The sequence below is a fragment of the Monodelphis domestica genome, chromosome 1 (assembly GCF_027887165.1).
Source record: "Monodelphis domestica isolate mMonDom1 chromosome 1, mMonDom1.pri, whole genome shotgun sequence".
NCBI classification, from domain to species: Eukaryota; Metazoa; Chordata; class Mammalia; order Didelphimorphia; family Didelphidae; genus Monodelphis; species Monodelphis domestica.
Window position 1 is genome coordinate 295,895,920 of NC_077227.1, and position 25,367 is coordinate 295,921,286.

The 25,367-nt window shown below is 37.2% G+C and overlaps 1 protein-coding gene across 1 annotated transcript in view; it reads right to left on the reverse strand.

Annotated features, from left to right (window-relative positions):
- TRIM9 (tripartite motif containing 9) overlaps positions 1-25,367 on the reverse strand; it is a 240,804-nt gene that overhangs the window by 110,485 nt on the left and 104,952 nt on the right. Inside the window, exons 4-5 of the mRNA XM_007473218.3 lie at positions 17,213-17,323; positions 13,648-13,801 (exon numbers count right to left, since the gene is read on the reverse strand). Coding sequence (XP_007473280.1) covers positions 13,648-13,801; positions 17,213-17,323 — 265 coding nt within the window. The remainder of the gene's footprint in view (positions 1-13,647; positions 13,802-17,212; positions 17,324-25,367) is intronic.

Sequence of the window (25,367 nt, forward strand, 5' to 3'; positions counted from 1 at the left end):
TTGAACATATGAAAAACTGTTTTTGTTGTTATGATTGTTTATTCATACCAACAAAGACTGCTGCATTTGTTTTGCACACATGCATGAACAATAGCATGAAACTGAATAAATTTAATGAAATCTTGAAAGAATACAGACAAATTATGTTGGGAAGATGTGAATTTTCTAGAAAAACATGCTTTACATAAATAAAAACAAACTTTAAAAGACTGTAGGTACCATACTTTCTTATAGAATTGCTAAGCCTGAGAATGAGATGGGTCAGAGCCAAGATGGTGGAGAAGGTACAGATGATCACTGATCTCTATCAAATTACTCTCTAAACAACTATCATATAACACCTTAAAAACAAATCTAGAGCAGCTTATGCCATGAAGAAGACAGGGTGAAATAACTTTTCAGCCCAAAACTTCTTAGAAAGCTGGCATGAAAGATCTATTGCACTGGCATGAAAGTGAAGTACAAAGGAGTATAAGGCAGGCCCCACCATAGCAACAGGCCTTGGAGTCAGTTCAATCAGTAGCAAAGGTTTGCAGAGCTCTGTGCCACAAATTATAAGAGCTTTGACAGCTTCTCAGAGGGAGGTTACAGGGGTCCCTTTGATGGCTCTCACTGCATGGTCCTTGTTGTATTACTTATACCCAGATCCAATTGCCAGTCCTGGGTCACAGTCTCAAGGTAAGGAGAAACACTAGTATACCCCAGTACCACAGGGGAGAAGGGGACTCTGATTCCAAAGGAGATAAGTGAGCTTTGGCTTGCTTGCAAACAAGAGCACAAGCCAGGAGAATGTTAAACACAGTTCATCTATTAAATACATAATACCAGGGGGCAGCTGGGTAGCTCAGTGGATTGAGTGCCAGGCCTAGAGGAGGGAGGTCCTGGATACAAATCTGACCTCAGACACTTCCCAGCTGTGTGACTTTGGGCAAGTCACTTAACCCCCATTGTCTAGCCCTTACCACATTTCTGCCTTGGAACCAATACACAGCATTGATTCCAAGATGGAATCAAAACAAAATAAATGCATTATACCATGTTGCAAGAACTGAAAACCTCAAGATTCCCAGAACTAGCTCTGAAGGTAGCTGTGTGAAGAACATGAAACTTGTAACAGGGCCCAACTTAAACAGGATTTTTTTTTTCATTAAAAAAAAGAAGAAAAATCCTGGAAAATAAGCAAACAACAACAAAAAAAGAAATTCAATGTAGAAGATTATTTTGGAGATAAGGAAGACCAAAACAAAACTCAAAAGACAAGAAAGTCAATACTGCTACATCCAAAACCTCAAAGAAATATTTAATTGCTCTCAAGTCCAAAAAGAATTCATATAGGACCTAAACAAATAAATGAGACTGATATTGGAAAATCATGCAAGAGAAAATGGCTTGGTAAAGGAGGCATAAAAATACTGAAGAAAATAATAACTTTAAAAACAGAATGTGGGGGCAACTGGGTGGCTTAGTGAATTTGAGTCAGGCCTAGATATGGGAGGTCCTAGGTTCAAGTCTGGCCTCAGACACTTTCTAGCTATGTAACTCTGGGCAAGTCACTTAACTCCCATTGTCTAGCCTTTACTGTTCTTCTGCCTTTGAACCAATACTTAATATTGATTCTAACATGGAAGGTAAGCGTTTAAAAAAATAAAATAAAAAACAACAAAACAGAATAGGACAATAGTAAAAGAGGGACCAAAATCAATTGAAGAGAAGAATCTTTTAAAAGGCAGAAGTAGCCACATGAAAAAGAGGTACAAAAATTCAATGTGGAAAAGAATTTTTTTAAATATAGAATTTGCCAAATGGAAAAGGAGGTACAAAAGCTCACTCAAGAAAATCATATAATAAAATTATTATTAGGCAAGTGAAAATTGATTCCATGAGACATGAAGAAGTAAGCAAACAAAATCAAAAGAATGAAAAAATGGAAGAAAATGTGAAATATATCATTGTAAAAACAATTGACATGAATAATCAATATGTGAATAAATCAAGAAGAGATAATGTAAGAATTGATGGACTATCATATCAAGTTTACACATTGTCTTTCAAGGAAAACTGCCCTGGTATTCTACAACCAATCAGGTAAAATAGCAATTGAAAGAATCTCTAATCACCTCCTAAAAGAGATTCCAAAAGGAAGATTCCTAGGAATATTACAAATCCAGAATCCCCAGGTCAAGGCAAAAATATTGCAAGCAGTCAAAGGGAAAAAATCAAACATCATAGAGCCATAGTCAGATTAATACAGCATTTAACATCTATATTAAAGAATTGGAGGGCCAGGAATATAATATTTCAAAGGATAAAGGAGATTGGACTCCAAACAAGAATAATTCACCCAGCAAAACTGAGCTGGAAATGTGGATATTCAGTGAAATATAGGACATCAAACCTTCCTGATGAAAAGATCAAGACTGAATGGAAAATTCTGAATTTCAAATACAAGACTCTAGATAAGCATAAAAAGATAAAGAAGAGAGAGAATTCAAAAGACATTCAATAAGGTTATTTACAACCATATGTAAGGAGATGATTCTTATAATTCCTAAGAACTTGACCATTACTAGGGTAGGCAAGGGTGTGAGTTGAATAGGATGAGTTGATAGCTAAAAAATGAAATTAAGGCATGTAAAAGAGGACTGCATTGTGAAAAAGGGGAAGGGAGAAATAGAACAGGGTAAACAAATCTCACATGAAAGACTTTTTACAATGATAGGGAAGATGGTTCAAAGAGGGAAGAATATACACAATTAATTTGGTATAAAAATCTATCTTACATTACAATAAAATAGGAGGGGAAGGCAATAAGAGAAGATGATGGGATTTTGTTTAAGGATTCTTGATGAAGCCAAGATGGTGGAGTAGAGCAGAGAAGCTCAAAGTCATCATGAGAATCCTCTCCAACCAATCTTAAAAGAATGCCACAAGAGGAATACAGAAGTAAAAGAACCAACAAAGAGAGAGTGAAACAACTTTCAAGAGGAGAAAAACCTAAAAGGTAGGCAGAGAACACCTGGAGCACTGGGGTGAGAGGTGAGCAGAGACAGCAGGAGTCTACAGCAAGCAGTAAAGAGCAAGTCAAGAGCAAGCCATGCACCCTGTTGTTCTGAACCTGCTGTTCCAGGTTCAGAAACTAAGCCCAAGACAACATCCAGCACCTGAGACCTTGCCTGGGAAAACAGAAATCCAACCAATCCATACCCTTTGAAATTCTAATCATGTGGCAAAGTCAAGATTTCCAGCCCAGTGATCTGTGTGGGCCCAGAGTGAAGCTAAGAGTCCTGATCTGGTCCTATGGTGAAGATATAGATCCAGAATGGGGGCCCTCCTGATCCTCCTGCCAAAAGCTTAAGTCAGAGCCTCAAGACTGGGCAATATACTGTGTGCATGACAAGATCAAGTCCACAGTGACACCAAAAGCTTACACCTAAGACTGAGGTTAGAATTTGAGCAGTCCTTGATCTGATCAAGTACAAAATGAGACCAAAAGCTTACGCCGAAGCCTAGGGTGAGAACTCCAGTTATCAGCATTTCAAGAGTTAATTGAATCAGCAGTGAAATATGTCTCTCAGAGCTCTCAGGTCTCAGGCCATCATACCATCCTGAAAGAACTGAAAATGCAGAAATCAAGAAATAAAGCTAAAGGCAGCATCAAGGAAGGACCAAAGTTTAAGAGGATAATCTAACCTCCAAAAAAACATAGCCTACCTATAAAAAAAAAGTCAGAAATATGAGCAGACAACAAAAAAACACCTAATGCTGAAGAATTTTTATGGAGACAAGGAGCAAGATACAGACATAGAAGGGGACAGTGAAAGAAAAGCAAATATACACAAAGTCCAAAAGAAAAATAAGGATTGGACACAGATTCTGGAAGAGCTTAAAAATATTTCAAAAACCAGAGGTAGAGAAAAAATGGAGAAGAGAAATGAAAGCAATGCAAGAAGAAATGAGAAAGGAGAACCAAAATCTGACAGGGGAAAATCAGGTCTTAAAAATTATAATTGACCAACTAGAAACTAATGGCTTCATGAGAAATCCAGAAACAATAAACAAAACCAAAGGAAGGTAACATTGTGTAATAGAACATCTTAGATTAGATTAGATTAATATGTAAATGTAAAGCAAAATCAAATTCAAAAACAAACAAGCCACAAATACAATATATGTGATAGGATGTAGTCACTCAGTGTCAATACATGGTAATCATTTTACATGCAAACAATGAATCCAACAGCCCTTTTATCCAATTTTGATAGCTGTTGAGGTAGTTTAAAGTATTTAAAATGGACCTTTCCAGGCAGGCTGAGTTCCTCCAGTGCATTGGAAGTTCTTTATGTACACCTTGTCTTCTGGGTGTAGAACATGGAGTGAAAAGTCTAGAGGTCCAGCCTGTTCTGCAGCTCCAGATTTGTGGAGTTAACACAATTTAATGTCTCTCCCTCCCTCTCACTCCAGTAATGATGTGTATGCAGGGGAAAAGCCTTGGCCTGTATGGGAGAATGTCCAAAAAGCATCTTAAATGGTGAGACATGTAGTTCTTCCCTGCCTTGCTGAGAAGGTAAAACAGGGTTAAGGGGGGAACCTCAGGCCACTTCAAGTGAGTCTTAGTGCACAACTTACCAATCATGCTTTTAAGTTCCCTATTCATGCATTCAACTTGGCCTGAGTTGAAGTGATGATAGGAAGTGTGGAACTGGGGAGTAATCCCTAAACAAGAATAAACCTGGGATAAGAGATGGTCAGTAAAATAGGTTCCGCTATTTGAATCAATGTACAAAAAGCTGCTGTGGCCTGAGTACTGGGAGAAGGTTTCTATCAATCTAGAGAGATGGTCCAGTATAACAAGACAAACTTTATAACATCCAGCCTTGGGGATAGTAACAGAATCAATTTGCAAATGCTAAGAATGTATGTATAAGCCAGAAGATGCCCACCAAAAGCCTTGCCATGGAAGGCATGTTGATTATATATTCCTGGAAAGTGCGTCAGGCTGCACACACTTTGGAAGTTATGTTGTTTATACCAGGGACTATTCAGATTTTCTTTACAGAATCTACAGTACACTGAGTGCCAAAGTGACCACTTTTGTGAACAGCTAAGCATATTTGATGATAGAAGCTTCTAGGGAGTAGGGGCTTCCCTTTAGATGAAGCCCAAACCCCCTCAATCTATTTTGCCTTAAATTTTTGTTTCCATTTTTCCACTTCCTGTTCATTATAAAAGAGATAAATTTGGTTCGTTACTAGGTGTCAGAGCTAAAAGTCATCTCAGATCCTTCTAAAGCTTAGTTACAGTATCTGCCAGATTATTTCCTCTACAGACAGGGTCAGTAACCCCTCTATGGCAGAACAAAGAACTCTAGCTGGAGTTTCAGGTAGCTGGAGGGCAGAGAGCACTTCTTTAATAATCTCTGCATTTTCAATATACTTTCCATCAAAGGTTAGAAATCTTCTTTGAATTGCCCATTGCATGGCACATACCAAAGGTGTACCTAGAATCTGTGAAAATTGTTGATTTCTTTCCCTTGGCAAGTATACAGACCTGTTTTAGAGCTGGCAGTTCTGCACCTTGAGCACTAATATTTGAGGGCTGACCAAACAGTGGCAAATTTTGTGACCTTAGAAGCTCTGGTATAGCATATGCTATCCCTTGCAAAAGAAGAACCATCAGTGAACAAAACTAAATCTGGGTTTTCTAAAGAAGTGTCTGAGAGATTATCATGAGGCTTTTCAGTCATGGTCTCAAAAGATTCATAATCTTTTAATGTAATGTTTCTCCTGAAATAATGTAATGGTTCTCCTGAAACTGGCAAATCTGGAAGCAATGTTGTAGGATTAAGGATCGTATAGCATTTCAGGGTATTATTTTTCATTTCCCTACAAAATTATCTCATACCTGTGAATCGCTGGTCTGAAAAGGGCATTCTATGCCTTAACAATAATACCTCAATTTCATGTGGGCACATTACAGTTAATGTACACCCCAATATAAAATAAGCAGATTTAGTTACTAGTGAACCTGTGGTGACTACACCTCTAAGACAGGGTGGTCCTCCTGCATCTACCAGGTCCAGCTGCACTGAATAATAAGCAACAGGACCCAAAGTTTGAGTTAAGATACCTGAAGCTACTGCACTCTATTCATGTGCATACAAGGTAAATGCCTTTTTGTGATGTGGAATTTCTAGAACAGGGACAGACAGAATAGCTTGTTTTAATTCCAAGAGAGCTGGCAGGTGTTCTGCATCTAATCTGAGAGGTTTATGGACTGAATTTTTATCAGAGTTTTAAGGGTTTTAAGTTTTAAGTTTAAGATCCCCATAATGAGGGATCTACTGCCTTCAAAACCCTGTTGTTCCTAAAACCGCCCTCAACTACTTCTTAGTGAATGAGGCAGTCAGTTTCTGAATAACCTCAATGTGCTGGGGGGGAATGGAGTGGGTTCCAGCAGTTAGAACAAAACCTAAACATTCTACTTTGGGAAGACACCACTGAACATTTATTTGCCTTAGAGACTGTGTGGTCTCTCCTATGGAGCTCCAAGAAAAGATGCTTGTTATCTGCCTGGCACAGTCTTGCATCTGATATGGCTAAGAGCAAATCATACACAAATTGTACTAAATAACTCTTCTGAAAAACAATATTAGCTAAATCCTGACTTAAATTTTGTGAGAACAAAGTACGGCTATCAACAAATCCTGGTGATAGCCTTGACCTCTGAGAGCCTTTCTAGGGGAAGGCAAATATATTCCTAAAATTTTCATGGATAGGGATTGAGAAAAATGCAGAGCACAAATCTTCTACAGTAAACCATATAGCCATGATGGGAATAAATGAGATAATTGTAACTGGGTTGGGAACCACAGAGTATCTCTTTATGAAATGATTATTTACAGTCCTTAGATCTTGTACAAACCAATGAATAGGTTTTCCATCTGGTCCTGACTTTGTCTTCTTTACGGGGAAAATAGATATATTCAGGTTTGCATGGAATGACTATTCATTGCTCAATTAATGAATCTATTACTGGGGAAATTACTTTGACTGCTTCTCTTGATAGGTGATATGAGGGATGGAAGGAGGCGAGTCACTTTTGTTCCAATCTGAACAGGAACAGCTGACTTAAGTAGGTCTACAACAAAAGAAGATTTGGCCCAGGGAGACTCAGGGATATCTACTGGGATTTCAATTCCTGACTGTCTGGAAGCAGGACTGGGAACAAGGTTAGAGATTCCATAAGCAATTCTAGTATCATACAGTCATCTGGGAAGCATTTATTGTGGCTCTAAGTTTGCTTAATAGATCTCTCCCTAGCAGTTTGTAGAGAAAGAATGTTCTACTGATAGGGGTCCCACAGATACCATTTGAGGAGAGAGTTTTGGAATGTTATAGGATATTCCTTATACACATACTACATTTAAAGAACCAATCGAATTACATTCAGAATTAGGTTTACTTACTAAAATTGATCTGAAAGCTCCAGTGTCTAGAAGGCAATCAGAATAAGTGTTCCCAACTTTCAGGGTCATGTGAGGCTCTTTAGGATAACTGGCATTAAAACATCAGGATCTGGGAAGTTGAAGTTTTCACCACCCCCAACTCCAGAGTTCCTCCCCACCCTATACCATCATAAAGATCACTGCCTATTCCTCTGCTACTTCTCCTTCCCATTGATAAGAGAATACAATGAACAAGTTCATGATGGATGTTTTGGTATAAATTATTATTTGCCTCATTTGAGTTACTAGCCCTATTGGGGTTTCTATCATTATTATTATTCTCCTAGCTTCTGTTTCTATGATTCATAGCTATACAACCTTGTTTCCCACAAAAATAGCATGTTATTGGTTGCCTTATGTATTCCTTCAAAGGAGCTATGATATCTGTGTTTCACCTCTTTCTTTTTCTCGTTTCTCTAATCTCTTTTTTCCTTCTCTTGTATTTACAATTCAGCCTTTTCCCTTTCTCCAATTCCTCTTTCTCAGCTTTCTATCTTTCACACCTTTCATGGCTTTCAAAGATATATATTGCTGTTCTCTTTAATTGTTCAATGTCCATGCTAGGTCAGTCTGGACTACTATTCTGAAAATATTTCTTAATATCTCAGGAACAGTGATTTACAAAATGAGTATGATTCTATAGTCTATGTCTCTGGAGACATCCAGGCCAAAATCTCTAGACCCTAGTTCAAAAATTCTGTCAGAAAACTGAGATGGTCTCTCATCCTTTTCCTGCCTAATGCAGTCAAGTTTAGTCCAATTACTTGGTCTTGCAGAGCAAGCTTTCATTCCCTTTAATAAAGAATTTCAAGCCTCATATAAATACGCATAATCTTTGGCTACAGTGGGATTCCATTGGGGATTTTCCAATGACCAAACTACTACACTGTCATTTTGGGACCCTTTCAAAATGGAAAGCATTCTGTTCCTTGCACTTTCTGTTAACAAAGAATTAAGCCATTCAGTAATATCTGACCAAAGTGAATTATATGCCCTAAATATACTTTCAAACTTTTTAGTCACCACAATAGGGTCCACCTCAATGGCAGGAGTTTTCTCAATGAATCTTTCAATATTTTTTGGAGAAAAAGATGTATGATGTCTAATATTTACTAATTTCCCTCATCTATCATAAGTGGGACCATATTTTTTTGGGGAAAGACCTATATTGGATTTATCTGTGGTTCCTGGTGCTTGGCTTGTTGTTTGGGTGGGGATGGAGCACAATGTCCATGGTGTGGTTGGGGATGGGAAAGGAGAGGTAGAGAGAGATTGGCCAGTGGGAGGGAGAGTGAGTGAGAAGTAGGAGAGGGGGAGGCCAAGCAGGGAGAGGGAGAAGAGGGTAAAGGAGAACCTGGGCAAGGGGGGGAGAAAATGAGGCTGGGGTAGGGGGAGGAGAGAGGCAGGCTGGTTGGGGATGGGACTAGAGGAAGAGGAGGGGCGGGCTAGAAGGAGGGAGAGGTGGAGGCAGATCTGGACAGTGGGGAAGGAAAATCTGGGCAAGGCAAAAGAAAAGGTAGAAAGATCAAGGCAGAGGCTGGGAAAAGCAAGAGCAATGGTGTGTAGGACAAGGCAGAGGTTGGGTGGGGAAGGGTTAAACAGTAAGGAGGTTTAGAGAGATGGCACCAAAGGTGGGCTGAGAAGGAAGGAGGTGGTGGGGTGGGAGGTGAAAGTGGTATGCTGGGGAAGTTGTCAAAGTAGTCAAGTTAGGATGGGCTAGATCAAGAAAAGTACCCTCATGGTATGGAGGCTGGGAAGAAGCCAGGGTGCCTGTTTTTTCAGATTTAACTGAAAAGTGTTGAGCAATATTCAGCTTGGTTGAACCATCAAGGTGATGTGTCCAGAGCTGCCAGTAGGAATATTCTTTGGAATCCTTGCTGCCTATGGCCAGTTTCAATTCTTTTAGAATCTCAAAGTCAAAAAAGCCAAAGCAGGTAAAGGATTTCAATGTTCATGACCCCAGAAAGGGGAAGGGTAAATTTCTTTTGCAAAAGTATATGATTTGGGCTTGCATTTTTAAAAAAGATTACTCTATTACAAATATAAATAATATGGAAATAGGTTTTGAGTAATATATTATGACATAATATATTAATATTGTTATTATTAATTAATTTTCTTTAATACATTTATTTAGTTATTTTATTCAACAAAATTAATATGGTATAGTACAGTATAATATATTATAATAATAACATGTATAAACCAATGGAATTCCTTGTCAGCTCCAGGAGAAGAGAAGGAAGAGAGGGAAGGGAGAAAACATGAACCATGAAACCATGGAAAAATATTCTAAAAATAATAATAATATGGGGGAAAAGCAAATGTGGTGATAATCAAAAGCTAAACAATTTTTGAGTATGGACAAAATTAAAGAAAGGAGAAAAGAATAAGTGGAGGAATAGGATAGAGAGTAATTTCCAGTAAACATAATGGTGAAAAAAATGTTAACAAGAAGTTTCTCTAACAAAGACCACATTTCTCAAATACATAGAGAAATGAGTTGAGAGTATAAGAATGCAAGTCATTCTCTATTCTCCAACTGATAAATTATCAAAATGTATGAACAGAAGTTCTCAGACAAAGTAATTTAAGCTCTCTATAATCATGAGGGAAATGCTCTAAATCATTATTATTAAGTAGAGAAATGCACATTAAAGCAACTCTGAGATACCACCTCTCATGCATCATATTGACTATTATGACAGAAAAGGAAAATGATGAAACTTGGAGGGGTGTGGGAAAATGTACTAATGTACTTTTGGGGGAGTCATGAACTGATTGAGCCATTCTGTAGAGCAAATTAGCACCCTTAACCAAAAGGTCATAAAACAGTACATACTATTTTACCCAACAAAACTAGATTTGTATCCTAAAGAGATTAAAATAACAAAAAGGGGAAGGACCTATATGTACAAAAATATTTAAAGTAACTCTTTTTGTGGGGGAAAGAATTAGAGAGTTAGTGGATACCCATAAATTGGAGAATAGGTGAGTAAGTTATAGTTTACAATTGTAATAGAATACTATTGTGCTGTAAGAAATGACAAGTACAAGTAGCTCAAAAAAACCTGGAAAGACTTATGTGAACTGAAGCAGAGTGAAATAAGGAGAATCAGGAAGAAGTTGTACCCAGTGATACGAATACCATACAATGAACAACTGTGAATAATTTATCTTTTCTCAGCAATAAAATGATTCAAAACAGTTCCAAAAGACTTGTGATTAAAAAAATAATCCCATCTACTTCCAATGGGAGAAGTGAAAGAATCTGAATTCAGGCCAAAGAAAACTTTTTTCACTTGCTTTCTTAATTTTTTTCAAATTTCTTTCCATAAAAGGATTAATATGGAAAAATGTTTAACATGTTAGTAAATTAAAAATCTGTATCAGATTGCTCATCATCTCAGCAGGGATGGAAGAGGAGGGAGGGAGGAAAAGGATAAGAGACTCAAAATTCTTTTTAAAATATTAGAAATTGTTTTTGGACAATTGGAGAAAATGAAAAAAATAATAAAAAATTTTTAAAAGAATTGCTAAGTCTAAAAAGCATCTTTTAACAGATAAAAATGGCAGTGGTCTCTGTAGTTTTTGATTATGTGTGAAACAATTCTCAGTAAGCAAAATAATCTAAATGATTCCACTAACAGACAATGTAATAAGAAAGAGAATTGCACATATGTCAGAAGACCTTTATATTGATTTACTGAGAAAATGGCACCTTCCTATTTTGAATTTCAAGTAAATGAAAGAATAATTATAATTAAAGATAACATTGATAATATCTTATTTATTAAAAGTGTTTGGACAGATTTGATGCTTTGCAAACTTTGATAAAAATGCCATGTAAAAATTTTATTATACTTGATGAATTTTAAAAATACAAATATGCATTCACTGCTTTATTTTTAGAAATGTTTTATTATCTCTCATACATCTATGTAGAATCAAATTTTAACATTTATTTCCTCACATTTTGAGTTCCAAGTTATTTCCCTTTTTTCCTTCCCCTTTCCTTGAGATGACAAGCAATTTGATATAGGTTTACATGACAATTACTACTTCTAAATATTTCCACCTTATATTGAGGAATATTAGTGAGGAATGATATTTAGTTTTTCAAGTTTTTGCAAAAGTAATCAATTTTATAAGAAACAGCCCAAAAAGGAAATCCTTTCCAAAATTGTAAGATAGTGCTGGTGTGGAGTTCAAACCATTTCTACAAGATTGCAAAATATACTACCATTCTCTTGTTAAAATAAATTATGGCATAGGAAAAAGTTCTATATAAATTGTTATGTGAAAAGCAGGTAGAGGTGAGTAACTTGGGTAATGGGATGGGAGTAAAAAATGGGTGATACCTACGAAGAAGCCAAGGACAAATTAGGCCCATTGAAGAAAAGCATCCAGAAAAGTCAGGCTTGTGAGTTTGTCTGAGACTCTTAGCAAGGCCAGTCTGAGTTTACAGCATAGCTGCTCTCTAGGCTGCAAGTTAGATAAGAAAGGGTTCCTCCCCAAGTATGGTCATCATCAAACCTTGAGTCCTTCCTAATTCTGAAGAGCAAAGAAGTCTTTGTAATATCATGGATGTAAGATCCAGACCTTCCTTTCCCTAAGTTACACAGAATAGATGAGCTGTCACTCTCAATTTGCTTACGTTTATAAAGGGACCCTGATAACATACTTGTGAGAAGTCATTTCATAAATAATATTCTGTGGGAAAGCAACACCTCCCAAGAATGACGTAATACTTAGCATTTTACTCTTTATAAAAGTCTTTCTTTTTGTCATAATAAAATGGAGATAGTGAAGGCCATACATCTTTCTATCTTGCCCTTGCTTTGTTTTGTTCTCTCTCTTTCTCTCTCTCTCTCTCTCTCTCTCTCTCTCTCTCTCTCTCTCTCTCTCTCTCTCTCAGTCTCTCTCTCTCTCTCTCTCTCTCTCTCGCTCTCTCTCTCTCTCTCTCTCTCTCTCTCTCTCTCTCTCTCTCTCTCTCCTTCTCTCTCTCCCTGTATATCTACTTTTTCTCTCAACATAAGAACTCTGGCACTCTACACCACGACAGATATCATAATAAAGTTTGGAAACTACAGGCTTATCTCAAACATCCTCTTCCCCCAAAGCATAGTCAATTTGTCCCCATTAGGCTATTTTCCCTTCCCTTCTTCAAAGAAGCTGTTAAAATGCATTGTCAGATATATCCCAGACCCATGGTGGTAAACTTATTGGACATGTCCCACAGATGGCACACATATCCCTCTCTGTGGGCATGCACACCTTTGTTCATCAGAATTCATTATTAGAAAGGAAAGGTGACTTGAGTGGAGCTGTTCCTTTCCCTGTCTCCACTGTGGCTGAGGACAATATTTCACTCCAACCACCTCTCTCCCCAGCAGCCCAATGGGAACACTTCCTCCCTCCCAGGTAAGGTAGGCATCGAACATGTAGCAAAGCTGGAAATAAGTGAAATGTTCAGGCCACTCCCCTCCCCCTCTCTACCTGCACCTGAGGAAATTCTTCTCCTGCCCCTCTTCCCAGCAGTCCTCTGATAGTTGGGGGTTGGGTTGGGGGAAAGGGGAATTGGTAGGTGTCATCCCGTGGTGGGGCAGGGCATGACATATAGTCTCTAAAAGGTGTGTCATCACTGGTCTAGACTTATATTTCTCTTCTGTGCTACTTGCTTAAAGAATTTTCCAAATCTCTTTCCATTAATAAGTGTGCAATGCTGACTTTATCCTTGGGTTCAAGTTTTGGTCTTTTTTGCAAAAAAAAAAAAATAGGCGATTGTATTATAAAAGTCTTCTGTCCTGCAATATTTTTTGCAATGTAATAGCCATCAAGAACATAATCCAAAAACCCTATTAAAGGTTAGGAAAAATATGTAACATATAATAGATATCTGAGTACCCAAGAGCCAGATTATACATAGAAAAATAGACAATCTCACTAAATGAGAAAACAGACACTATACAAATCCTCTTTAAATACTGGACATGAAGTAGTCCTCTAAATTAACCTGTATGTTCATATTCCCAACAATTACTGGTCTGTGAAATTCTGGAATTCAACACCACTTTAATCTTTCTATGAACAATAATATCCACACGAGATACTTTCTGATTTATTTGTATATAAATACTTACCTTTCATCTGTACAAAGTCAAGTTGATGGATGGACTGCAGCAAAGGTGTGTTGTCTAGATTCAAATCAAAGTCTGTTGTCATCCTTGGTGTAAGGGTCCCTTTTCCCCACTGATCCTCAGTCAAGTGCACTCTTCTAATGAGTGCATCAGAGATCTAATCACATTAAAAATTATGGGAAAGATTACATGCCACACCAAGCAATAGAGTAGTTTTCAAAATGTGCTAAATCCTTAACTTGAAAAATTGTGCGGTAGCTGAAAAAACCTTTACATAATCCAAAACTTTTCTTGACCCATTTCCAAACTTCCTTAGGTTGAGACCTAACTTTACTTTTAGTCATAGGCAAGGATGGTGCAAAATTGATATAAATGACATGTAAACTGAAGCAATAATTACTACATCATGCAATTCATTTGGTTTTACTGTCTTAATGGAAATAGTGCTACTTCAATAGGTTATGTGTAACCTGTCCTACATGACTGACCATCTCATATTAGGAAAAGACATTGTACCTCTCTTTAGAATAATAAAATGAAGGTGACAGAAGATTATAAAATATTGAATTAATAATATTTTGCAAAATATAATTTCTAACATCTTAAAGACAAAATCTGTTAAGTGATTATCACTTAATAGACTAAAAACCAAACTAAAAACCAAACCCTGGTCCCCATTATCCTGATTGGTATTTGTATTTCATTACCCACTACATCTTTATCTGGTTTTATCCATATTTCTTTACTCTTTCTGGCTATCTTCTTACCAAGTGCCTTGCTATCATGCAAATACACATACCTTGGCATGTCATGGGTCCATGATTCAAATCAATGTTATTATTTAGTTCCACTCATCATCCCAATACACTTCCAAATAAAAATATCCCTCTCTAAACAATATTTTCCTGTGTTTATGGTCTGTTAGTTATGCAATAAGCAATTTTAAATGATTACTATGTGCTAGATACCAATGCTCAGAATACTATCTTTGTTTTTGTGTCTTGATGTCTAAAACTTAGTCTGATACTTAGAACACAGTTAGGATTTACTAGAGACTTTCTCTTTTTATGTATTCATTGTGGAACTTTCCTTTTCCTATACATCACAACCATTCTCCCTCTATTGTTCTCCTGTTTCTTAATTTATTATTTTTAATTTGAAAATGTTATAACCGGCAACCAAAAGGCTCTGAGTATAGGAATCTAAATGTGTGTAATTAATTTCAGTTATATTTCATTAAAATTTGGCATTAACTAACAGAAAATATTAAAGTATATTCAGGTAGGGAATGATTGACTATCAAGGTATAAATCACATTGGTCTAGTGGGAAAAATTAATTCAGTGATTTAAAACAACTCTAATACCTAATATATCTAATAGTAAATGATATAAATACCTGATACCTAATAAAAAATAATATAAATGTGACCAGGGAAATCACTTAGTTTCTCTAAGTCTTATTTTACTCATTCATAATACATTTTGAGATTATTGTGACCTGAGAAGAAACAATTTTGGAAGGAATAGAAGAATTTTCAATAATCAGAGGACTTTTCTTGGGAGAATAAAGGACACTGACACTGAATTCTTATCCCTATTCCTCCTATAGAAGTACTTAGATTTGAAGCCATCTTCTTGGGCACACAGAGATATGAAGACATATTTAGCAGTTATCTTCTCCTGTTCTTTTCTATTGTACTTATGTATTACTGGGCATTATTATTTAAATGAGTTTTATTACCCTGTTGTACCTCCTCATATCAAGCCCTCTACAAAGTTCAATTCAAATGCTACCTTGAGGTCTTTACTAATCCCCAAACTGCTAGTTTACTTATCAATTACCTTTTATTTACTTTACTTTGTGTGCATGTATAAACACACACATATAACATTTCATTATATGTCTATGTGTGTTATTTTTCACACATGGCACTCTTTCTCCTGGATCATTGCCTTTAAATTACTTGTTCCCCAAGCTATACACAGGTAGAGAATTTCATCTCCAGCTCCACTTTGTATAGGAGGTATTTTCAAGTCTCCTCAGATGCTAGTACTTTTCCAAGGTTACTTTGTTTGCTTGGTATTCATCATGTATACACATTTATATATATATATGTATACATATATATATATATATCATATCTTTCCTTCATCCAAATGTAAGCTCCTTGAGGCAAGCGACTATTTTACTTTTGTCTCTGTTATCTTCAGGGCCTAGTACAATGCTAGCACATGGTATTTAATAAATGTATTGATTGATTTGGTGAGAATTTTGAAAATTTACATAAGACTATGTAAATGTGAGTTGTTAATCATTACAGCTACTTTATATAAATGTTTCCTCATAAACCTGATATGGGGTAGATAGTATAAATATTAGTCATTGTTCTCTTTTTATAGATGAACAAAGTGAAATGTAGGTGAAAGAGAACAGAATAAGCATTTATATAGAACTACTATGTGCCTACCACCTTTCTAAGAACTTTCCAAATATTTTATTTAATATTCCCAACAAATGTGTGAGGATATTTGCTGTTACTCTCCCAATTTGACAAATAACAAACAGGTCAAGTGACTTGCCCAGGGTCACAAAATTAGTAAGAGTCTGAGGCTATATTTGAACTCAAGTCTTCTTGACCCCAGGCCCATTGCTCTATTCATTGTGCCACCTAGCTGTCTCTAAAAAACAGTAATTAAATGACTTCCCAAGGGTCACTCATAACTACCAATCCTATTTCCTTATTATCAATAATCTTTCCATTATACTTCATTATCTTTCTAATAGTTCTGCTATTACTTCTGAAACCAACAATTATCTACTGATTAGTCATTAAGTTGGCACTGAGAAAGTAAATGAATGTATGGTTATTTGGATTTTTTCTGTTGATAAAACCATTCTAACTAGATGCACTGATTGATATAAACGACCTCAATTCTAAAAGACACCTCCCTCTTCTTGTGAGCCACAATTGCTTGTTCTGTCACCTCACTTCCCTCATTTCTAAAATGAATGGGTTAAACTAGATGGCCTCTAAAGTCCCTATAATTTCTAAAACACAGTGATTCTAAAAGGTCATAAGTTTATGAAATTATAGAAGCTTAAGAGGTGTTTTTACGTTTATTTCTTTTTTTCAATAAAATTCTGCACGGATTACCCATACATTAATATTATTTATAACTCAAAGCATCTGGCAATGTTTTTTGTTGGGTGGGCAATTTTATAACAGGAAAATTACAATACAAAATTGTGTTAAGGTAGGATATACTGATAGGATAAGTTAGGATATTTCTGAACTTAAATTCCTAGGCCTAGTCCTGTGGGACATTTATTTTTATTTATTTGTTTTTAAAATCCTTATCTTCTCTCTTGGAATCAGAGACTGGTAAGGGCTAGGAAATGGGGGTTAAGTAACTTTCCCAGGGTCACACATCTAGGAAATGTCTGAGGCCAGATTTGAACCCAGGGCTTCCTGTCTCTGAGCCAGGCTCTCAAATCACTGAGTCACCTAGATGACCCCAGTCCTGCGGAATATTTAAAATGTAAAAACCAAAGAAGTACACACTCACCTGCAAAAAACCACTGGGATCATTTTCCTTTATAACTTCCAGGCAGTACTCCATGAGGCCAGTAGTCTGTCTCAATTTTACTGTGCAGTGAGATATCTGATCTCGTACAACCTATAAGACAAATTCCACAGAAGTTAAACTATGTTAGAATTAACACTAAAATATGAAGACTTACAGTATCCCCTTAAACAATTCTTGTTTAGTGGTTGTCACTGTCACAGTCCTACACTGAAAGAGATAAAGACATCCTTTACTTCATGGGAAATGACTTATTTAGAACTTAAGTAATAAGAAGTTTCAAGAGAACTCAATTAAATTTCAAGAGAACTAAATTAAAGTAAAGTAAAGTAAAGTAAAAACACATGATGGCCCTCTCACCAGTATTACACAATCCATGCAAGTGTGCTTTGAGTACAAGCCTTTAATATGCAAAAGTTTTGAAAAAGAAAAACCAATGCCTTGTTGGTGTTATTTATACATATACAAAATATTTTGTATTTGTCTCTTTTTTTAGTTTATATTTAACTAGAATTTTAAAAAAGCAAGAACTATAATAATGTGTGATATTATTAATTACATTGTTATTGCTAATAATTATTAGCTGTGTGATTCTTGGGAATTAATTTAATTCCTGTTTCCTTTTTAGAGGCAGCTAGGTGACATGGTGGATAGAGCACTGGGCCTGGAGTTAAGAAGACTTAAAACTCAAATAACTGCTAAACTTTAGAATTTTGAACAGTGACAATTTAATGTTTATTTCTGAGCAATCTGTGAAGAGAAAGGGAGTTGAATTATTATTTTGGAGAAACAATAGTGATGGTTGGGCAGAAACTGAGACTGAGAAGTGCTTGTTGAAAAGTTTCCTATATAAGATTGAATTTAACCTTTATAATGCTAATAAATAATGAGATTATTGAGACACTTTGGCTATAACCTTGAGCTGAATGGTGGGACTATATTCTAGAAGTTAGAAGTCAAGAATAGTAGTCATTATTAAATGTAACTATGGCTATGAGCTTTCTCATAGCTAATATTTTGCTAGTAATTTTTTTCTGGATTATTATAGAAATTATAAATATCCTAATTAGTAAATGATTTTACTTAAGCCAAGGAGATTATGAATTTTGATATGCAATGGGAAATTTAAAGGACTTATTGGAGAAGGGTCTCTTCAACTTAAGAACTACTTAAGAACTAGGAATAGAAATCCAGAAATAATTATTTAATTAATGAAAAAGATGTTGTAATATTATTAAGGAATGATTCAAACATATGACCAAAAATTATATCTTATATCTCAGGAGAAGAAAAATGAATAGGTAGCGGATTTGGTAAAAGACTGAAGAGTTAACTACTCCACTCTGAATCTCTGCTACACATGATTTGGAAGAATGAAAAATAGATAGAAATGAGAAATAAATTGACAAACCTAATCTTACATATAAATGCCAAGTCTTTCAAATTCTACTTCTACAACATTTCTACAATTCTACCTCTATAACAATATTTCCTGCTTACTTTAATAACACAAGTTTTTCCATAAGTCAGGCACTTATTAACTTTTGCCTAGGATACTGAAATAAACTATATCCTTCCCACATCTACAAAATTAACATAGTATATCTCTTCTCTACCAAAAAAAAATTTCAATGAATCCCTTTCACTTTTAAGGCAAAATATACAATCCTCAACGTGGCATTTAAAACTCTCTACAGTAAGAATTTCTCTTACTCTTTTAGTATTGTTTCATATTACTCCCTGCAGTTCTATATTCCAGCCAAACTGGTCTATTTCCTATTTCTCAAACACAAAATGCTGGTTACCAATTCCATTGTTTTGCACAAATTGTCCTACATGTATGGAAGTGTGGGTTTTTAAATATTGTGGCTGGAAGTAACCTCTGGGGGTCCTCAAGCAACTAAGACTATAAGTCAGAGTTGACAACCTCCATCCATGAAGGGCTCAACATGAAAGCATTATTTAACAAAGATGTGATCACAGAACTGAAACCCCTGCACTCCTCCCAAAAGTTTGCTTAAAATGATTAATGTAAAAACACTATGAAAAGTACTATTATTAGCAATTAAAAACTGGATCTTCATTGCTATAGAGAACATGGTAAGACTATAATTCACAGAAAAGCTATTGAAAGCTGCATCTATGGGAAGAGGTTTTCCTTCACAGATAAACTCATAGATCACAAATCTGGCCAATAATATATAAGAATATTGGCTTCTCAAGTGGCACAGCTGCCCTTGGCCAGATGAGAAACAAATTCAGAGACAATAAATAATTTACATACCGAAAATGACAGAACCAGAATTTGAATTAATGTCTTCTGATTCCCAGGCTAGTTCTATTGTCCCTATACCAAGGTACTATTATTATTGTTGTTTTAATTTTCACTGTCTAATGTCTTTAATGAAGTCATTTTTCCTGTATTATTTCAGTGGTTCTATAAATGTTATACCTATGTGATGGGTTTATGAAAATAATTTAAATAAATTGGCTATGTTCTTAATAGAAAGTTGTAGCACAAATAAGCTAATGAAAAAATAAGATGTTTTATGAATGTATGTAAAATACTTAAATTGTGAAATAAAACTTAAAATGTGATTACTTAAAAAACCACTTCATACTTTTGAGGATTCATAGGAGAGTCAATGGAAAGATACTGTATATTCTTAAATACTTTCTCATGGAATTTGGAATGTAGCCAGAAAGAAACTCTTGGCCTCACTGGGGTCAGATAATTAATCTACTTTGAAAGTAAAAGGACTTTGTTGTTTATCCTTATAGTTCTTGTTTTGTGACATTCATTTATGGAAGTAGAATTTTTTATTGCATTAAAGTTTCTGAAATTAAAAAAAAAATATTGTGGCTGGGGTGATTGCATTCCCCAGCTTGCCCCAGAGATCACTTCCCCCTAACTTCCTGGTGTGGTATTGGTCTTGAATGGACCAATCCCATGCCAAGGAGGGACATTTGAATCTGACTGAGGTTTAGCAAGAATTGTCAATTTCAGGCTAGGGGAAATCAGGTCTTTTTTCTTTAAATAAAGTTTTTGAGAGATCAACATTATAGAGTTTCCTTTCAGCTCTACAACAGGTGACTCGAAGGGACCACAGAACCTTTAAGATAAGCAGAAACCCTCCCCTGCCCCGATTCTCCCAGGCTCTCTGCCCTTCAGCCCATGTAAAAGGGGTAACCAATACTCTGGCTGCCACTACATCTGCTTTTCCCTTGTCCCCCTGATCTGTCCTCCTTCCCATTCTTCCTTCTTCTCACTCCTCTTCCTCCACCTCCTCCTTCCCTTTAGAACCCTGAAGAACTGAGTTTTTCTTTTTTCTGCCAGCTCCTCTGGGGACCCCCACTGAGAGACAGTTATGCTCTTTTGTCATCCAATTAATCTCTTTTTCTCCCTCCTTTCCTCCTCCTCCAGCCCAACCTCTCTAGCTGTTCTCTCTCTTTCTCCCTCCTTTCTCCTCCAAACCTACTTTCTGACACCCCCACCCCCACTAAGACTGCATTCTTTCCCCACCATCTTCTCCTCCCTTCACCCTTCCCTCTTCCAGCCCAGCTTCTCCAGCTGCCCTCTCCCCCCACCCCCCAGTTCCCCCACCAGGAGAACCCCTGCTGAGCCGGGTTCTTTTTTTCCTGCCAAATCCTCCAACTGACCCACTCTCTCCTTGCTTTCCAACCATCTTCCTTCCCCTTTTCCTCCTCCTTGCTACCACTGCTGGCCCCCCTCACCCCAGATCTCCACTGTGATATGGAAGGAAAGGTTTGCAATTTGCAAAACTGTGCAAAAACTGAAAAGTGCAAACCTAGGTATGATTGACAGTGGCATGTGACGAAGTGTCACAGTCATATGGGAGCCTGAGCTGGAGGATCTGGGAAGATCCCATCTTGCCCCAATGGACTTTTCTTCTGGGCTCCTGAGGAAATCAAGAGGAAGGTTTGAAGAGGATTTTCCTGTATTGAACTGAGGAAGGGTTCTTGTATCTAGCTGCTGGCAGCATTCAGTCTCACTTGGATATCAGGACTTGCTTGGACATCTAACAACAACAGATCATGACTCCAACTGGTTTTGGACCCCTGCTGTGATATTTGGCTATTTTGTTAAGTTCTTTTAGTTTAGTAACCTAGTTAGCATAGTTAGTTTTTTAAATAAGAATAAGCATAAGTAAATCCCTAAGCCCTTATTCCTTTCCCTTCCAAAACAATAAAGTGGATTTTTATGTTTTTTCCTCTTGTGTTTCCCTTATCCAAAATCCTATCCTAACAGTTTGGTGAAGCCAGCTAAGTTAAGAATCTATATATTGTATTTATTTCTTGTATGATTGATTGTATATTTCTCTGTGTATTTAGCTAGCTATGAGTTTAGGGGGTTACATAGAATTCTGAGGGTTGGCTTCCTGAAGGGGTTACTGAAGCTGTACCACGGACCATGGCAGCCATCTTGGAGCAGCCATCTTAAGAGAAAAAAAAACTGTTTTGATTGTTTGAAATTTATTTTGTTGTCTTTAGTATATGTACAATATACATTGTAGCAATAATCTTATAATGGAAGCTGGCATGTCTGTAGACATTTTTAGCAATGTACTGTTTCTGTTCTTCAATTATTTTCTTCATGTACCATATTTTGTATTTGAAATGTTCCCTAATTATTATCATTATGTGTTTGCTATGGACTGTCTGAAACCCTTAATGGATGTTAAGCCATGTGACATTATGGCTTATGTACCCCTGGCTGTAATCTGTGTCTGTGTGGTCTATAAATCTCATGTCTCTGTGTGCCTATGTGTTAAGCATCTAAAATATTTGGTGACCTGATTTAGAAGGGATGACATGAAGATGATGGTTATGAATTTGGTTATGAAATGAAATTCCAACTTGATACCCTCAAGCACTTAATAAACCTGAATATGACTCAAGGCTTTGCACAAGATACCAACAGAGTAAACAATAATGGGGAAAATTTAAATAGACTAGATAAAGAGGAAGCAGCAGGAATAATTTCTTTGTGCCCACTTAGAGATATGCCACTGGTAAAACAAAATGAAGTAGATAAAGTGAAAATACATAAGAGATTTTCCCCAGAAGACCTTGAGCCCATCAGGAAGAGAACACCACTTTTTAATGACGAACTTAATAGGATGATTCAAGAGATGCGTAGGGCAATTGATTTGTACGATCCAGACTTCAAAGATTTTGGCTACTGATGAAGGAGGTCTTGACTAAGAGAGAAAGAACCAAATTTATTCAGGAGACTAGAACAGATCCTTTATTGCAATCCTGGCCAGAGGATTTGAAGTTAGATACATCTGAAGAGGGAGTTTATGAGACGTTAGTAGAAGCAAGAGATGCAGTTCTGGAGGTAATGGGTAAAGGCCCAATTCATGGTCAAAATTTGAGGCAATCAAGCAGAAGGTCTCTGAAACTCCTGCGGTTTTCTTAGAAAGGATAACTGAAGCAGCTAAAACTTTATTGGGAGTGGATCCCCTGGAAGAGAACTCAGTTGCACATATTAAGAGGGTCTTTGTTAAAAATGTTGTCTTAAGACTTCCGGTCAAGATGGCGGCTTAAAGAAAGCTAAAGTTCAGATCTCCAGAAACCCTTCCCTACTGAACTCAAACTATATGCTCCTAGGGCACCGAAATTCAAAACGCACAACAGCACCTGGAATCCTCCTCCTGGACCTGGATCAAAAGGTATGGTCCCCCCCAAAAGCCAGAACCCGAGATCACTTGGACCTAAGGGGTAGGCAGAAGGAAGGTCCCAGGACCCATCCCCCCCAACCCAGAGCACCGAGTCCAAGGCAGCAGAGGGAACCTCAGAGCCTCAGGGCCGGCTATTCTGAAGACCTCTTCCTGAAAACAACCTGACTCAGAAGAGGGGGCACCCAACACAGACAGCAGGGAAACAGAGAGAGATGGGGGGAGCTTGTAACCCCCTGGCTGGATCCTGCCCTCCAAGTCTCACGGAAGGGCCCTGCCTCAGGGCATACTTGGTTCAACCCAGGGAAAGCTAATCCTATCAGGAGCCCTCGGAGCTCTGGGAAGCCGAGGCCCCTACCCCATCAGAGTGCTGGCTCTTCTGGCCAGCTAAGGCACAGAAACAAACACCCCTCGGAAAGGGCCAAGCCAGGCTCAGAGCGTGGAAGTAAGGCAACATAGAAGCGGAGAAGCAACAGGAGGGAACTGAGGAGGGCAGTAACAGGGAAACACCAGCAATTCCTGGCTTCCCCGGGAAGACAGAACAACAACTGCATAGAACGGACAATCTGCCTGGGGCTAAAACTTCTGAACACCAGACAGAGATAAGAAAAGCTAATCCTCCCCATTCAGATAGAGATGGCAAACTCCACAGAAGCACAAAAGCCCCAAAATTCCAAGAAAAACAAGAAGAAGGGGGCGACTTTGGACACATTTTATGGAGCAAAAATACAAAATTCAGAGGAGATAGAAGAGGAAACACAAGCAAATGCTCCAAAACCTTCCAAAGGAAATGGAAACTCTCCACAAACCCATTAAGAATTTGATCTGGAAAGGATCAAAAAGATGGAAGCCTTCTGGGAGGAAAGGTGGGAAATAATGCAAAAGGAATTCATGCATCTACAAAACCAGTTTGACCAAAGTGAAAAGGAAAACCAGGCTTTAAAAGTCAGAATTAGGCAACTCAAAGACAACGAGCAAGAACTAATAAAGCAAAGCCAAAAGACCAAGAAATTAGAAGAGAACATAAAATATCTCACTGACAAGGTGACAGATTAGGAAAATAGAGGGTGAAGAGACAATTTAAGAATAATTGGACTACCAGAAAAGCCAGAAATAAACAGCAAATTTGACATCGTAATACAAGATATAATCAAAGAAAATTGCCCAGAGATTCTAGAACAAGGGGGCAATACAGCGACTAACAGAGCTCACAGAACACCCTCTACACTAAATCCTCTAAAGACAACTCACAGTAATGTAATTGCCAAATTCCAAAGCTTTCAAGCAAAAGAAAAAATCTTACAAGAAGCCAGAAAAAAACAATTTATATATAAAGCAATGCCAATCAGGGTCACACAAGACATTACAAGTTCCACTCCGGATGACCGTAAGGCATGGAATATGATTTTCAGAAAGGCAAGAGATCTGGGCCTTCAACCAAGAATCAGCTACCCATCAAAACTGACTATATACTTCCAAGGGAAAGTATGAGCATTCAACAAAATAGAAGATTTCCAAGTTTTTGCAAAGAAAAGATCAGAGCTCTGTGGAAAGTTTGATATCGAAAAACAAAGAGCATGGAATACATGAAAAGGTAAATATAAAGGAAAGGGAAAAGGAGAAAAATGTTATCTTTTTCTTTTACTCAAACTCTCTTCTATAAGGACTACATTTATATCAATCTAACATGTGGGGAAAATGTAATGTGTAAATAGAGGGAAAAGAAAGACCAAATAGAATAATCTTTCTCACACAAAGATTCACACAGGAAGGGGAGGGGAAGAAAACTCCTATAAGAAGAAGAGGAAGAGAGTTTTTACTTAAACCTTACTCTCAGGGAAATCAACTCTGAGAGGGAAGAACATCCAGATCCATTGGGATCTTGAATTCTATCTAACCAACAAGGGAAGGGAGAAGGGAAAAGCAAGGTGGGTAGGGGGTACGGACACAAAAAAGGGAGGGAAAAAGGGAGGGAGCGGGAGGGAATAAAAAGGGAGGGACTAGAAAGGGAAACATATCAAGGGAGGGGACAAGGGGGACTGATTTAAAGTAAATCACTGGACTAAAAGGTAGAGCTGAAGAAGAAAGGTTAGAATTAGGGAAGGATATCAAAATGCCAGGGAGTCCACAAGTGACAGTCATAACTTTGAACGTGAATGGGATGAACTCACCCATAAAACATAGACGAATAGCAGAATGGATTAGAATCCAAAACCCTACCATATGTTGTCTTCAAGAAACACACATGAGGTGGGTAGACACCCACAAGGTCAGAATTAAAGGATGGAGTAAGACCTTCTGGGCCTCAACTGACAGAAAGAAGTCAGGAGTTGCAATCATGATATCTGATGAAGCCAAAGCAAAAAGAGACCTGATCAAAAGTGATAGGGAAGGTAATTATATTTTGTTAAAAGACTTTAGATAATGAGGAAATA